The sequence below is a fragment of the Mobula birostris genome, chromosome 6, assembly GCF_030028105.1.
Source record: "Mobula birostris isolate sMobBir1 chromosome 6, sMobBir1.hap1, whole genome shotgun sequence".
NCBI classification, from domain to species: Eukaryota; Metazoa; Chordata; class Chondrichthyes; order Myliobatiformes; family Myliobatidae; genus Mobula; species Mobula birostris.
Genome location: NC_092375.1, coordinates 192,496,320 through 192,513,900, shown reverse-complemented (window position 1 = coordinate 192,513,900; position 17,581 = coordinate 192,496,320). Strand labels below are relative to the sequence as shown.

At 42.3% G+C, this 17,581-nt stretch overlaps 1 protein-coding gene across 1 annotated transcript in view; it reads left to right on the top strand.

Moving 5' to 3' along the window:
* LOC140199671 (inactive dipeptidyl peptidase 10-like) overlaps window positions 1-17,581 on the top strand; it is a 928,450-nt gene that overhangs the window by 657,948 nt on the left and 252,921 nt on the right. The window contains exon 7 of the mRNA XM_072262134.1: window positions 2,861-2,942. Within this exon, the coding sequence (XP_072118235.1) occupies window positions 2,861-2,942 (82 nt within the window). The remainder of the gene's footprint in view (window positions 1-2,860; window positions 2,943-17,581) is intronic.

Sequence of the window (17,581 nt, the reverse complement as noted above, 5' to 3'; positions counted from 1 at the left end):
GAGGGCTATGGTCCCAGTGCAGGTCAATGGGAGTAATAGTTTCATTGGTTCAGCATGGACGAGACTGGCCAAAGGGCCTATTTTTGTGTTGTAATTTTCTCTGACTCTAAATATCAAATACCATAGGCCACAGCTTCACTGCTTTACAGTGGGTTGGGGGGGGGGTGTTAAATGACGCTTAGGAAGCAAGTCTTTTTACACATTGAATGGTATCTGCTTGGAACTCACTACAAGCAGAAGGGGTGAAGGGGTGGAAAGGGATGTGAACAGGAAATGGAAGGATGAAGACTTTGTGCAGACAGCTGGGATTAGTTAGAACAGGTTTAGGACTTTGATAGAGCTATTCAAAATTATGAGGGGTATAGATAGGGTAAATGCAAGCAGGCTTTTTCCACTGATTTTGGGTGGGACTACAACTAGGGGTTATGGGTTAAGGGTGAAATGTGTAAAGTTTAAGGGGAACATGAGGGGAAACTTCTTCATTCAGAGGATCTTGAGAGTGAGGAACGAGCTGCCAATGCATGTGGTGCATGAAAGCTCAATTTCAAAGTTTGAGAGAAGTTTGGATAGGTACGTAGATAGTAGGGGTACAGAGGGCTACGGTCCCAGTGCAGGTCGATGGGAGGAGGCAGTTTAAAGGGCTCGACACAGACTAGATGGGCTGAAGAGCCTAGTTCTGTGCTGTAATTTTCTGTGACTCTATTAAGTAACTTCTGCAAAAAAGGCTTATAAACACAGATGTATCAGAGGAATTTGCAACAGAGATATGTTTGTCCATAATTTTGACAGTCAAGAAGCCGAAGTAGGAATAAAGAACTCAACCATCAATGCATAGGATGGAAAAAATGCATATTGTCTTTAACCATTACTCCAGAGAAAATTGTCCCTCATTTATTCATTGAAGTTGCTGACTTTATTTTCTTATAAACTTGACCTTTGTGTGAACTAGACAAAGGAAAAAAACGCCACGCCCAACATTGTCAATTGCATTATATATTGGCAAAAAAATAAACAACATTTGTCCACAGTTTTATTAAGCGTTATTAGTTGATGCATAGCCATACTTTATAGTCTTAGTGTTTTTTTCAGTGTAAAGTGCGCATTGCCCAGCAAGTATTCTAATGTCTGTTATGACTGTCAACAAGAGCCACCAGAGGGATTTACTGCTGGTAGTATAACAGGATTTATTCAGCACACACAAGCTGACAGCATGTGGAGTCACCCTGGAGAGAGGCTCACTGACCCAACATTACATCACATTTTTATATGCTAAGGATCAAAGGTAACACAAGAAAATTTCTATAGTTACAAATGCATTCATAATGCTTCCTTTGAATAACATACAATTTTCAAACACCTCCTTGTCCACGCCGACACTCCAGACACCCAAATGAATGTTAATCGCTGCTCTCTCTGAATATACAGACTGGCCAAACAACCTGGCCCATGCAAACAATTTAGCCCAGGAAGAAATTGTTCTGAGCTGCATTTTAAATTCGATTTACAATCCACATTTTGAACTGAATACTGAACAGATCCTTCCTTCCTTCCTTCCTTCCTTCTTTCCTTCCTTCCTTCCTTCCTTCCTTCCTTCCTTCCTTTATTTATTTATTTACTTATTTATTTATTTATGCTTATTTCCCTTTTTTTCTCTCTCTCTTTTTTCTCCCTCTGTCCCTCTCACTATACTCCTTGCCTGCTCTCCATCCTCTGGGCTCCCCTCCCCCCTTCTTTCTCCCTAGGCCTCTCATCCCATGACCCTCTCCCTTCTCCAGCCTTGTATCCCTTTTGCCAACCAACTGTCCAGCTCTTGGCTCCATCCCTCCCCCTCCTGTCTTCTCCTATCATTTCGGATCTCCCCCTCCCCCTCCCACTTTCAAATCTCTTACTATCTCTTCTTTCAGTTAGTCCTGACGAAGGGTCTCGGCCCGAAACATCGACTGTACCTTTTCCTATAGATGCTGCTTGGCCTGCTGCGTTCACCAGAATTTTTTGTGTGTGTTGACTGAATATATTTGTATTTTCCATTACTCCAGAATATGCCCTAAAAATATCCATCCTGGATGTTTTCCCAATGGAAAAATGATATGATTTAACTAACTGTGTGATCCCTTTGTGGTGCAGGTGGCTTCCCACCTGTGTTTGGTTGATGATGAAATGACTCCTCTACAGATTCTGTCCTGTTCACTGTTACAGACAGTGGTCACATACTGTACCCTTTCTGAGACACTTCTTAACAAGGAATTCGGTGGGTTTAAGCCTGAGACACCACAGCCTCAGCCAACCATTGGAGAAAATATTGCTTGCCAGCTGAAGTGGAAGAATCTAAATTTGTTATAAGACAATGGAGGATCGTCTTTGATGAAATTAATCCAAAAAGTATAGCTCATTTAATTACATGTTTTTCATGAATTTTAATCTCAATTTAACTCATATTGTTACTCAAATTTAATCATACTTTTACTTAATCTGAATTTTGTCCAATGAATGCAGTTCTTCAGAATCAGAATCAGGTTTATTATCACTGGCATGCGACATGAAATTTGTTAACTTAGCAGCAGCAGTTCAATGCAATACATAATCTAGCAGAGAGAGAGAAAAAAAATAATAAATAAAATAAAACATAGTAATAAATAAACAAGTAAATCAATTACATATATTGAGTAGATTATTAAAAAATGTGCAAAAACAGAAATACTGTATATTAAAAAAAGTAAGGTAGTGTCCAAAGCTTCAAAGTCCATTCAGGAATCGGATGGCAGAGGGGAAGATCATAGATTTCAAATACAGTAGTTTAGTTAATTTCACTCAACCAATCTTAACAAAAGCAAAACTAAACTTACCTTTCTTCTTATTAAAGGGAAGTGAGAGAACTCAATCCCCCAGAGGTGGCAAATTCAGTGTTACAGCACGCAGCCTGGGGCATAGCAGGACAACAGCTGGTAAGAGTCACTTTGCATGCATAATGTATAATTTGTTAATTAATAAAATCATATAGTATTTATTTTAGTATATTAATTGTAGTAGTATTGGGTTGTTAAAATAATGAAGAAAATCTGAAGGTGAAAATTCTTCTTCAACTATATGATACACATGAATTCAGAACAGAGTAAATGGTATATGGTTTCTGCAAAAGTACAATATAAAAGTCCACCTTCTGGAGGAAGGTGCTTGTGGTTGGTCAGTCTCTCTCTCTCTCTCCCCCCCCCCGCTCCCCCTCTCCCTCCCTCCCTCCCTCCCTCCCTCCAGAAGATGGTGCCTGAGTCTTGGGTCTTGGTTATGGTTTAATTGACATGGTTTGTGGTTGGACCCTGCAGTTTATATTATGATATGGTTTGAGTTACTGGTTATTCCTTTTGTTTTTACTTCTCTTTTGTGTGATTTTGGTCAGAGCAGGTAGGCCCTACAGCCTACAGTTAACAAACAATATAGTGCTAAACTGAACAAAACTGAAAATTCTTAGGCTATTTCAATAACTCTCTGATGTATTGTAATTTGTTTTTTTTTCACTTTTTTTGCCGTTTGGGCAATTTGTTCTGTTTTTTGCACGTTGGGTGTGGAATGTCTTCTTTGAAATGGTTCCATGATGTTTCTTTGTTTCCTGGATGTCTGGGGGGAAGATGAATCTGACAGTTGTAAACTGCATACATACTTTGATGATAAATGTACTTTCAACTTTGAACTTTTGACCTATAAAATGATTTGCAACAGTCTTGATACAATTAATATTTAAAATTATTTAGCCTTTGTAAACTAATTGCTGTTTGAATTCATAACAGACAATAGAAAACTGCACAATAAAGAAATTTATTGAGGTTGTCAAGCCTTTGATATGATATAGATCATGATTACACCATATTAATAATTTCACAACCTCGAACATTTGTCATGTGTTTTGAGCTCCTTATTTTAATCCTGATCTGCTGTGCATTATATTGCCAATTGATGACAAAATATTGAAAATATTCTATTAGTAATGATTAATACTAATTTTTTAAAAATCTGCATTGGTATGGATTGGTGATATTTAAAGAGTACTTTTGTTGAAAATGTCAAATTGTGAAAAGAAATTTTGGAAATTTTACCTTATGAAATTTTTAAATAGTCACTTTCATGAAACTTATCTCATGTTCTCGATATTAGTTAATTAATTTATTGATTTATTTTCTTTGTGTTGGCACAGTTTGTTGTTTTTTGCACACTGGTTGTCCACCCAGTTGGTGTGGTCTTTTATTGGTTCTATTATGCTTGTTGGATTTATTCAGAATGAACACAAGAAAACGAATCTCAAGGTTGTATCTAGTGACATATATGTATGTTCATAATAAATTTACTTTGAAATTTTTGACCTATTTAAGCATCAGGCAGAATTGGAAATGTTAAGTACGGGCCAAATTGAGGCAGTGGGACCCAGCCCCGAGAGCATACTGAAGTGACAGGGCTTGGGTCAAAAGCCAGGAATGGTCCAAGGTTTGGCCAGTTTAAGCACTGGGACAGACTGACAAGGTCAGAGTACTGGGGCTGGAACAGAGAAACAGGCCACTGTTCAGCTCACTGCTCTACGAGGTTTACTCGTCTCTGTGCTGAACAAAGGCTGTGGTCTGCAACTAATGGTCTCCTGATGTGGTTGTATTTGATGACCGGGTCTGTGGCTATTTTGTGAGTGTTTATGAAGTTCAGTTCTGAATGCATATTTATTTACTTACTTTTATTGTTTGCATAATTTTTTTCTACACAATGGATGTTTGACAGGATTTTTTTTAAGGTTTCCTTTGGGTTTCTTTGTTTCCTGGCTGCCTGTAAGGAGACGAATCTCGAAGTTGTATAGAGTATGCATGTCTTCATACTAAATGTACTTTGAAATCATCCTCAGACAGTGATTGTTCTTTGAAATGGCAATCCACCTGGAATTTCTGTGTTCAACTGTCTATCTATCTCTACTAGCTTCTACCAACTTAATTCTGTTTGACAAAATACATTTATATAACATTTGTTTGATACGTTGAGGAATGGAGTGAATAGTTTATATTGGACTAATTTATTTAAACATTCAGTAAGTGCATCTTTCACATAGAGTAAGAGTAAAAATCAACTATTTTTTGAGAGTTACATCTTAGAAGTCAATTCTTGTCATGCTTGCTGTATGTCTGGAACTGTTCACAGTTTTAGGATCAAAGATGTCAGATAGAAGCTTAGATAAATTGAATTGGAGCAGGTTTTCCCCCAGGATAGTAGTTTCTAGAACCAGGGGGCATAGGATTAAGGTGAGGTTTTCAAGAATCTGAAGAAGATTTCTTTTTAAATCCATTGAATGTTTTCATTCTGAAACATTCTGCGAAGAGAAGGTGGCAGAGACATAGAGAAATATAGCACAGAATCAAGCCCTTCAGCCCATCTAGTCCATGCTGAACCATTTAAGCTGCCTACTCCCATTGATCTGCTCTGGGAGCATAGCCCTCTATATCTCTACCATCCATGTATCTATCCAGACATCACTTAAGTGTTGAAATCAACTTTGCATGCACCACATGTATTGGCAGCTCAATCCACACTCTCACAGCCCTTTGAGTGAAGAGTTTTCCCCTCATGTTCTGCTTAAACTTTTCACCTTTCACCCTTAACCCATAACCTCTAATTGTAAGATAATTAAAAAACATTTGGGCTAACAAAACATAGCATGCTACAAACCAAAGGCTATTAAATGGGATTTCATTGTCACTGGTGACTTTGTGGATAGAGAATTGGTTGGCAGACAGGAAGCAAAGAGTGGGAGTAAACGGGACCTTTTCAGAATGGCAGGCAGTGACTAGTGGGGTACCGCAAGGCTCAGTGCTGGGACCCCAGTTGTTTACAATATATATTAATGACTTAGATGAGGGAATTAAATGCAGCATCTCCAAGTTTGCGGATGAAACGAAGCTGGGCGGCAGTGTTAGCTGTGAGGAGGATGCTAAGAAGATGCAGGGTGACTTGGAGAGGTTAGGTGAGTGGGCAAATTCATGGCAGATGCAATTTAATTTGGATAAATGTGAAGTTATCCACTTTGGTGGTAAGAACAGGAAAACAAATTATTATCTGAATGGTGGCCGATTAGGAAAAAGGGAGGTGCAACGAGACCTGGGTGTCATTGTACACCAGTCATTGAAAGTGGGCATGCAGGTACAGCAGGCGATGAAAAAGGCGAATGGTATGCTGGCATTTATAGCGAGAGGATTCGAGTACAGGAGCAGGGAGGTTCTACTGCAGTTGTACAAGGCCTTGGTGAGACCACACCTGGAGTATTGTGTGCAGTTTTGGTCCCCTAATCTGAGGAAAGACATCCTTGCCATAGAGAGAGTACAAAGAAGGTTCACCAGATTGATTCCTGGGATGGCAGGACTTTCATATGATGAAAGACTGGATCGACTAGGCCTGTACTCTCTGGAATTTAGAAGATTGAGGGGGGATCTGATTGAAACGTATAAAATCCTAAAGGGATTGGACAGGCTGGATGCAGGAAGATCGTTCCCGATGTTGAGGAAGTCCAGAATGAGGGGTCACAGTTTGAGGATACAGGGGAAGCCTTTTAGGACCAAGATTAGGAAAAACTTCTTCACACAGAGAGTGGTGAATCTGTGGAATTCTCTGCCACAGGAAACAGTTGAGGCCAGTTCATTGGCTATATTTAAGAGGGAGTTAGATATGGCCCTTGTGGCTAGGGGGATCAGGAGGTATGGAGGGAAGGCTGGTGCAGGGTTCTGAGTTGGATGATCAGCCATGGTGGTACTGAATGGCGGTGCTGGCTCAAAGGGCCGAATGTTTCTATGCTTCTAATAGTGTGTCACTAACTAAAGTCTCTCCAAAGTTTTGCCAATGCGGAGCACACGGAGAGACAGCATACTTGACCACTTCCACTCTCCCTTCTGCAATGCTTACATAGCACCTCTTCAACCTCCATGTGGAAAATCAGATCACTCCCCCATCTTGCTGTTGCCAAGATAAAGGCAGAAGCTGAAACAAGAGGCTGCCATCGTTAAAACAGTCCTCTGGTCTGACCAATCAGCCTCCATGCTACAGGACTCATATGACAACATCAACTGGAATGTCTACTATGATGAGGATGTCTCTGAGTTCATGGAAGGGGTCACAAGTTTCATCTGGAAGTGCATCAAGAATGTTGCCCCCAGAAATCATGTCAGGGTCTATCCCAGAAACCCTGGATCAACAGTTCCATGTGAGCAGAGCTACACCTATGTCAGGATGCTGTTCATTGACTACAGCTCAGTATTTCTATCATTCCCACAACCCTGATTGAGAAGTTGCAGAACCTGGGCCTATGACCTCCCTCTGCAATTGGATCCTTGAGTTCCTAACTGGAAGACCACAATCTGTGCAGATTGTTGATAACATATCCTCCTCACTGACGATCAACACTGGTGCACCTGAGGGGTGTGTGCTTAGCCCACTGCTCTACTCTCTATCTACACATGACTGTGTGGCTAGGCATAGCTCAAATACCATCTATAAATTTGCTGACGACACAACCATTGTTGGTGGAATCTCAGGTGGTGACAAGAGGGCATATAAGCGTGAGATATGCCAACTAGTGGAGTGGTGCCACAGCAACAATCTGGCACTCAACGTCAGTAAGACGAAAGAGCTGATTGTGGACTTCAGGAAGCATAAGACAAAGGAACACATATCAATCCTCATACAGGGATCAGAAGTGGAGAGAGTGAGCAGCTTCAAGTTCCTGGATGTCAAGATCTCTGAGGATCTACTCTGGTCCCAACATATCGATGTAGTTATAAAGAAGGCAAGACAGCGGCTATACTTTATCGGGAGTTTGAAGAGATTTGGCATGTCAACAAATGCACTCAAAAACTTCTATAGTTGTACTGTGGAGAGCATTCTGACAGGCTGCATCACTGTCTGGTATGGAGGGGCTGCTGCACAGGACTGAAAGAAGCTGCAGAAGGTTGTAAATCTAGTCAGCTCCATCTCGGGCACGAGCCTACAAAGTACCTAGGACATCTTTAGGGAGTGGTGTCTCAGAAAGGCAGCGTCCATTATTAAGGACCTCCAGCACCCAGGGCATGCCCTTTTCTCACTGTTACCATCAGGGAGGAGGTACAGAAGCCTGAAGGCACACACTCAGTGATTCAGGAACAGCTTCTTCCCCTGGGCCATCTGATTCCTAAATGGACTTTGAATCTTTGGACACTACCTCACTTTTTTTTAATACACAGTATTTCTGTTTTTGCATGTTTAAAAAAATCTATTCAATATATGTAGTTGATTTACTTGTTTATTTATTATTATTATTTTTATTTTATTTATTTATTTTCTCTGCTGGACTATGAAATGCTGCTGCTAAGTTAACAAATTTCATGTCACATGCCGGTGATAATAAACCGGATTTTAAACCTAATTCTAAACCTAAGCTTATCATGAGACGCAGAGCTTATGTTGCCGATGACCGACAGGAACTCAAGAAGTGCAGGTATGACCTGCGCAAAGTCATCAAAGCAGTGAAATGACAATACAGGGACAAGATCCAGACAAAACTCTCCACCAACAACACACGCAGCTTATGGGAAGGTCTGCACACCATCGCAGACTTAAGTACAGTTTCCAACATCGCTGCCTCTCTCCCAGATGAGCTAAATCTTCTTTACCCTCGTTCAATGTCGCCAACACTGTGTCCCTGACGAGAGCCGCTGATGTGACCTGCAGCTTGGTCATCTCTGTGGATGAAGTACGCAGGTGTTTCCAATGAATGGACAATCTGAAGGCTTCAGGACAGGATGGCATCCCAGAGCGGGTACTCAGGATGTGCGCAGCAGAACTGGCAGGTGTGTATACAGACATTTTTAATCTCTCCCTCTCCCAGTGTAGAGTGCCCCCCTGTTTCAAAACATCCACCATTGTTCCTGTACCTAAAACGACCAAGGTACCATGTCTGAATGACTGGCATCCTGTCACACTCACCTCAATAATAAGCAAATGCTTTGAGAGGCTGGTCAAGGATTACATCTGCAGCTTGCTACCACCCAAACTGGACCCCTTACAATTCACCTACCAACACAACCGATCGACAGATAATGCAATAGCCACTGCTCTACATACTGTCCTTACTCATCTGCAGAAGAAGGATGCTTACGTGAGAATGCTGTTCTTGGACTACAGTTCAGCATTCAATGTCATAATTCCTTCCAAGCTCAAAAAGAAGCTCAGATCAGAGACCCTGGCCTTCACTCTGCCTTGTGTAGGTGGATCCTGGACTTCCTGTCAGATCACCAGCAGGTGGCAAGAGTGGGCTCCCTCACCTCTGCCCCTCTGACCCTCACCACAGGTGCCACTCAGGGCTGTGTACTAAGCCCCCTCCTCTACTCTCCATTTACCTATGACTGTGTCACCACCCACAGCTCCAATCTGCTAATTAAATTTGCTGATGACACTACACTGATTGGCCTCTTCTCAAATAGTAATGAGGCAGCCTACAGAGAAGAAATCATCACCCTGACACAGTGGTGTCAAGAAAACAACCTCTCCTTCAACGTCACAAAAATAAAGGAACTGGTTATGGATTATAGGAAGAATGGAGACTGGCTAACTCCTGCTGACATCAACGGATCTGGGGTTGAGAAGGTAAACTGCTTCCAGTTCTTTGACATCCACATCACCGAGGATGTCATGTGATCTGCACACACCAGCTGTGTGGGGAAAAAGGCATCGCAGCGCCTCTTTCACGTCAGACTATTGAAGAGGTTTGGTCTGGGCCCACAGATCCTAAGAACTTTCTACAGGGGCACAATTGAGAGCATCCTGACTGGCTGCATCACTGTCTGGTATGGGAACTGTACTTCCCTTAATCGCAGGATTCTGCTGAGAGTGGTACGGACAGCCCAGCGCATCTGTAGTTGTGAACTTCCCACTATTCAGGACATTTACAAAGACAGATATGTAAAAAGGTCCCAAAGGATCATTGTGGACTAGAGTCACCCACCACAAACTGTTCCAGCTGCTACCATCTGGGAAATGGTACTGCAGCATAAACGCCAGGACCAACAGGATCTGGGACAGCTTCTTCCACCAGGCCATCAGACTGACTAACTCACGCTGATGCAACTGTATTTCTATGTTATACTGACTGTCCTATTGTATGTACTATTTATTATAAATTACTATAAATTGCACATTGTACATTTGGACGGAGATGTAACGTAAAGATTTTTACTCCTCATGTATATGAAGGATGTAAGAAATAAAGTCAATTCAGTTCAATACATCATGTAAGTCAGCAAATGATTGTTGATATGAATGTAGTTGACTGAAAGGCCTATTTCTGAATCAGCCCATGACAATAATTTTGACATTCTTGTAAAAGTAGACCAAGGTGACTTTTACTTGCTTTTAATAATTTTCTACTGTTCTCCATGCAGACTTAATCATCAGCTAATGAAATCAGCTAATCTTAATCACGAGTTAATGAAATATAAATATTTGAAACATTGGCCTAACAAAATATAACTATCAATGGGGTTGTATAACCCCATAAACTGAAAACAGAACCTCCAGGGTAGAAATCTCTGAATTGCTACCTGTGCCATTGCCAGTGAGGGTAACAATAGGATGATTTGGCAGATAAATGTGTGGCTGAGGAACTGATACAGGGGGCAGGGTTTCAGATTTATGGATAATTGGGATCTCTTCAGGGTAAGGTATGATCTGTACAAAAGGGAAGGCTTACACCTGAAACCGAGGGAGTCCATTAGCCTTACTAGCAGGTTGGCTAGAGTTGTTCAGAAGTGTTTAAACTAATTTGGCAGGGGGGTGGAACCAGAGTGATAGTGTTGAGGATGAAGTAGTTGCTTTACAAATGGAGGCCATGTATAGTGAGACTCCTAGCAAGGAGAGACTGATAATAGGGCAAAATTGCAGTCAACAGGAGAGTTACAATGTAAAAGACAGACAAAACACACACCAAACGCTGGAGGAACTCAGCAAGTCAGGTAGCATCTATAGAAGGGCACAAACAGTTGATGTTTCAGGCCGAGATACTTCCCAAGTCAGATTGGTAGGGGGTAGCCTTAAGATGAATCCACAGTGAATGGCTTCTTTGGAACCAATCAGTGTGCAGGCGATTTTAGAAATACTATTATGTAATGAAGCGGGACTAATTAATAATCTTATGGTAAAGAACCCCTGGTAGAAAGTGAACATTGCAAATTCAGTTTGTGTGTGAGGTACTTGTGAATGAAATTAGTAATTGAAACATCCAGTTAATTGAGGTGGGACTGAGTTGGCTAAAGTGGAACAGAGAAAATACAGGGGAAGACAGTAAGTCGACATCTGAAGATATTTAAGCATATATTTCATAATCCTTGGTGTTAGGTATGTTCTAATGAGAAAGAAACTCTGAATGATAAGGATACACCAACCATGGCTAACTAAGAAAGTTAAAATAGTATCAAACTGAAGCAAAGGAACATAAAATTATGAAGGATAATGACAGACAAAAGACCATAAGGCTACTACTACTACGTCGACTCAGGCCTAGGGGGCCGGCGTCGGACATGATGACAGACTCTCCACTTCTCCCTCTCCCTCATCAGTGTGTTCAGTTCATCTACATTAGCCGCTCCGCTGTCGTCTAGAAGCGTGTTGGGAGTCTTGGGAGGGCGCCCAGGGTTCATCCTCCCGTGCTTGGGCTCCCACATGATGACTAGGCTGGCAGGTAGCTCGGGTTGGCGTAGACAGTGCCTCACTAGTTGCTGTCTTCTCACCTCGACTTTAGTGGTCAGCATCAGTAGGTGGTTATAGAGCTTGACTTTCGACATGTGCTGTTGCCAACTCACATCGAGAGCCATCCGGAGCATTCGTGTATAGCAACCATCTAGAGACTTTCACATAGTCTTGGTGAGTGTCCACGTCTCACATCCGTACGTGAGAATGGACTCTATGATTGCTATGAAAATCCTGTCTTTAAGCCCTCTGGTCAGGTTCGACTTCCAGGTTTCCTTCATGTCGTTCATAGGCCTCCACGCCAGCGCCTTCCGTATCTTTATGTCCTTCTCCAAACTCATCATGCTTGACCCGAGGTACTTCTAGTCAAAGACTTTCTTAATGGTATCATTCTTTACGGTCTTGAGAGTACCTTTGTCGCAGTTAAACACCATGTACTCTGTCTTTTCAGCGTTTAGGTGAAATCCAACTTTATTGCACTCAATTTCCACTTTTGTCAGTAGCTGCTGTGCTTCCTCCATCTGGTCAGAGAGCAGGACTATGTCATCTGCAAAATCGAGATCTGTGAGTGTAACTGGTCTGACCCTTTTGTTTCTCCTGGTTTTATGGTAAAACCAAGCTTGTCATGATCTTTGGTAGCTTGACGCAGAGCGTAATCAAGGACGATTATAAAGATGTAGGTTGCCAGAGTGTCTCCTTGCAGCACACCAGCTAGGAGCTCGAACACTGCTGTTTCTCCGTCTGGTGATACAACTTTCGCCATAGTTTTGGTATAGCTGGACTCTGTTGCTCTCAGTAGATGGTCTGGCACTCCGTAAGCTTTCAGGATCTTCAGCATTTTACCTCGGCGAATGGAATCAAAAGCTTTGCGAAAATCGATGTAAGTAAGTACGGCTGGTAGGTGGTTGTTCTTGACTTCCTCAATGATTCTACAGAGAGCAAGTATTTGCATTACTGTTGTGAGCTTCTGCCGAAAACCATTCTGATTTTTGGTGGTGGGAAAGATGCTGGAGTCAATTATAAAAGATGAAATTACGACACATCTGGATAGCAGTAATAGGATCAGTTCGAGTCAGCATGGATTTACGAAGGGGAAATCGTGCTTGACTAATCTTCTGGAATTTTTTGAGGATGTAACTATGAAAATGGACAATGGAGAGCCAGTGGATGTAATGTACCTGGACTTTCAGAAAGCCTTTGATAAAGTCCCACATAGGAGATTAGTGGGCAAAATTGGGGCACATGGTATTGGGGACAGAGTACTGACATGGATTGAAAATTGGCTGGCTGACAGAAAACAAAGAGTAGCGATTAATGGGTCCCTTTCGGAATGACAGGCGGTGACCAGTGAGGTACCACAGGATTCAGTGCTGGGACCGCAGCTGTTTACAATAGATATTAATGATTTGGATGAGGGAATTAAAAGTAACATTAGCAAATTTGCCGATGACACAAAGCTGGGTGGCAGTGTGAAATGTGAGGAGGATGTTATGAGAATGCAGGGTGACTTGGACAGGCTGAGTGAGTGGGCAGATGCATGGCAGATGCAGTTCAATGTGGATAAATGTGAGGTTATCCACTCTGGTGGGAAGAACAGGAAGGCAGATTATTATCTAAATGGAGTCAAGTTAGGAAAAGGGGAAGTACAACGAGATCTAGGTGTTCTTGTACATCAGTCACTGAAAGCAAGCATGCAAGTACAGCAGGCAGTGAAGAAAGCTAATTGCATGCTGGCCTTCATAACAAGGGGAATTGAGTATGAGAGCAAAGAGGTCCTTCTGCAGCTGTACAGGGCCCTGGTGAGACCACACATGGAGTACTGTGTGCAGTTTTGGTCTCCAAATTTGAGGAAGAACATTCTTGCTATTGAGGGAGTGCAGTGTAGGTTCACAAGGTTAATTCCCGGGATGGCGGGGCTGTCATATGTCGAAAGATTGGAGCGACTGGGCTTATATACTCTGGAATTTAGAGGGCTGAGAGGGGATCTTATTGAAACATATAAGATTATTAAGGGATTGGACACGCTGGAGGCAGGAAGCATGTTCCTGCTGATGGGTGAGTCCAGAACCAGAGAATTAAGAATAAGGGGTAGGCCATTTAGAACGGAGTGGAGGAAAAACTTTTTCACCCAGAGAGTGGTGGATATATGGAATGCTCTGCCCCAGAAGGCTGTGGAGGCCAAGTCTCTGGATGCTTTCAAGAAAGAGGTGGATAGAGCTCTTAAAGATAGCGGAATCAAAGGTTATGGGGATAAGGCAGAAACTGGATACTGATTGTGGATGATCAGCCATAATCACAGTGAATGGCGGTACTGGCTCGAAGGGCCGAATGGCCTACTCCTGCACCTATTGTCTATTGTGATTGAATCTTAGCTTAGGGTCAATGGCGGTGCGAATCCTGTTCAAGATCATCCGATTGTATAGCTTTGCTAAGATGCAGGTCGCGCTAGTTATCTGTCTTCGTGGGGGATCCAGACCTGGGGACTGGGATAATGTTTGAGAGTGACCACTGTTCTGGTTTGTTGCCTTTCATCAGTGCCGTATTACATATATCCAGCAAGGTGTCGTCCAGGTTGCAGTTCTTCAGACAGTTCAGTTTTTCAGTTCTGACCACAGAGTAGTGTCAATGCATGTGAGACTGAGCCTGCGGTACCCCAAAGCCACAGGTCCCAAAGAGAAGGTAGACTGGAAGGCATTCTCCTCACAACCTATTCTTCAAGCCCAGTACACAGTGGAGGTGAGAAATCGCTTTGGCCCACTGGAAAGGGAGGAGGAAGAGACTGCCACCGACAGTTATCAACGGCGCATAGACGCACACACAGATGCAACAAAGAATTTGCCTACTGTGAAGCAAATCAAGAAGAGCCAGATCTCAAAACATCCTGATGTCTTCACAGCAAGAAGTGTGGTCAATGCTTGTCATGCCGAACTTAGAAGGAGCGAAACAGAAGAGCTAAGAGACAAGTTCAAGACAGCAAAGAAGAATCTCTTTGCCGCCTACGACTAACTGAAGGAAGAGGAACTAGCTGAGAGGATTAGAGAGATAGAGGCTGCTAATGAAGACATGCAGCATGGAGAAGCATGGCGCCTAGTCAATGAGATCAGTAGACAGAAGAAGTCCCCATCAGGTAAGATAAGTGGTAAAACAACAGAGGACCATGTCCAGACCTGGTTTACCCACTTTAAGAACCTGCTGGGAAGCCCTCCAATGATCACAGAAGAAGAAGAGGACATACACATGATACTAACACAAGTCGACATCAGTGACAGCCCACTCACCATTGAGGAGCTGAAGAAGGCCAAATATGCACTTGAACAGGGCAGGAGCGCTGGACCAGGTGGGATACCACCAGATGTCCTGAAGACCATAAGGCATAGGAGAAGAATTGGGCCATTCAGCCCATCAAGTTGGCTCTGCCATTTCATCATGCCTTCTCCCCATAACTTTCCACACCCAACAATCAGGAACCTAGTAACTTCTTCAAATTTCATCATCACCATCACTATCAGGTGCCATGCCCAGTTTGAGCTTTGACTGCCATGGCCCACACACTCCTGTTTTGGGTCAAGTGAATCAACTCATTGGTATTCATTTCCAGTTCTCTGGCTGGTGTCTCCATCATCATTTGTCTTTGTCTTCCTCTTGCTTTCTTCCCTTCAATCTTTCCCATAATTACCGTACTTTCTAACTCCTCTTTTCTAATCCCATGTCCAATGAAGTCGCGTTGCCTTTTCATGATCTCATACATTATTTCTCTTTTTGTGTTTGCTCTGTTCATGACATCCTCGTTAGATATTCATTTCGTCCATGATATTCTTTGCATCCTCCTCAAAAACCACATCTCCACTGCTTCAATTCGTTTCCTCATGTAACTAGATATTGTCCAACATTCTGAGCCATATGACTTAACTGGACATTTCAGTACTCTAAGGCCTAGTTTAGTATTGGTCAGTATACTCTTCATTCTCATAAAGGTGTCTTTTGCCATCCCTGTTCTTCTTTTGATGTCCATGTCGCACCTGCCATCTGATGTCACCCAGCTTCCTAAGTAGCAAAAGTTCTGTACTTGTTTTATGTCTTCCCCATTTATTCTCATCCTGCAGATAGGATTCTCCTTCTTTTTGGATATCATCATACGTTCTGTCTTTTTGCAAATGATAGATAGACCCATTTTTGCACTTTCTTCAACAACTATATCTATTAAGTTTTGTAGTTCTTCCTCCGTACTTGCAATTAACACAGTGTCATCCGCACATCTGAAATGATTGATGTTTTCACCACCAACTTTGATTCCGAAGATGTCTCTTATTTTTTGTAATATTGTTTCATTGTACACATTAAACAAATCAGGGGAGAAAACACACCCTTGTCTAACGCCTCTCTTGATTTTCGTAAACTGACTCACTTCTCCATATATTCTTACAGCGGCAGTTTGTTCCCAGTACAGATTTCTGATTAGGCAGGGGTCTTTTGAATCTAAATCTGGAGTTTCCTGTAATATTTCAAATAACTTGTTGTGCTTCACTTTCTCAAATGCTTTTGTGTAGTTGATAAAACAAACAAATATTTTTGTTTAGCTTGAATAGCTCGTTCTGATAGTATCCTTAACATCAATATTGCATTTCTTGTACCTTTGTCTTTCACAAAACCACATTGTTCTTTACCTATTTCAGCTTGTATCTTACTTTTAGCTCTTGTCTTCAAACATACCCAATGATTTAGCTTCCACAGCCATCTGTGGCAATGAATTCCACAGATTCACAACTCTTTGGCTAAGGAAATTCTTCCTCATGTCTGTTCTAAATGGATGTTCCTCTATTCGGAGGCTGTGCCCTCTGGTTCTATAGGAAACATCCTCTCCACATCCACTCTATCAAGGCCCTTCAATATTCAATAGGTTTCAATGAGATCCCCTGTAATTCTTCTGTGGGGTACCGCAAGGCTCAGTGCTGGGACCCCAGTTGTTTACAATATATATTAATGACTTAGATGAGGGAATTAAATGCAGCATCTCCAAGTTTGTGGATGACACGAAGCTGGGTGGCAGTGTTAGCTGTGAGGAGGATGCTAAGAGGAAGCTGGTGACTTGGATAGGTTAGGTGAGTGGGCAAATTCATGGCAGATGCAACTTAATGTGGATAAATGTGAGGTTATCCACTTTGGTGGCAAAAACAGGAAAACGGATTATTATCTGAATGGTGGCCGATTAGGAAAAGGGGAGGTGCTACGAGACCTAGGTGTCATTGTACACCAGTCATTGAAAGTGGGCATGCAGGTACAGCAGGCAGTGAAAAAGGCGAATGGTATGCTGGCATTCATAGCAAGAGGATTCAAGTACAGGAGCAGGGAGGTACTACTGCAGTTGTACAAGGCCTTGGTGAGACCACACCTGGAGTATTGTGTGCAGTTTTGGTACCCTAATCTGAGGAAAGACATTCTTGCCATAGAGGGAGTACAAAGAAGGTTCACCAGATTGATTCCTGGGATGGCAGGTCTTTCATATGATGAAAGACTGGATCGACTAGGCTTATCCGCTGGAATTTAGAAGATTGACGGGAGATCTTATTGAAACGTATAAAATCCTAAAGGGATTGGACAGGCTAGATGCAGGAAGATTGTTCCCGATGTTGGGGAAGTCCAGAACGAGGGGTCACGGTTTGAGGATAAAGGGGAAGCCTTTTAGGTCTGAGATGAGGAAAAACTTCTTCACACAGAGAGTGGTGAATCTGTGGAATTCTCTGCCACAGGAAACAGTTGAGGCCAGTTCATTGGCTATATTTAAGAGCAAGTTAGATATGGTCCTTGTGGTTAAAGGGATCAGGGAAGGCTGGTACAGGGTTCTGAGTTGGATGAT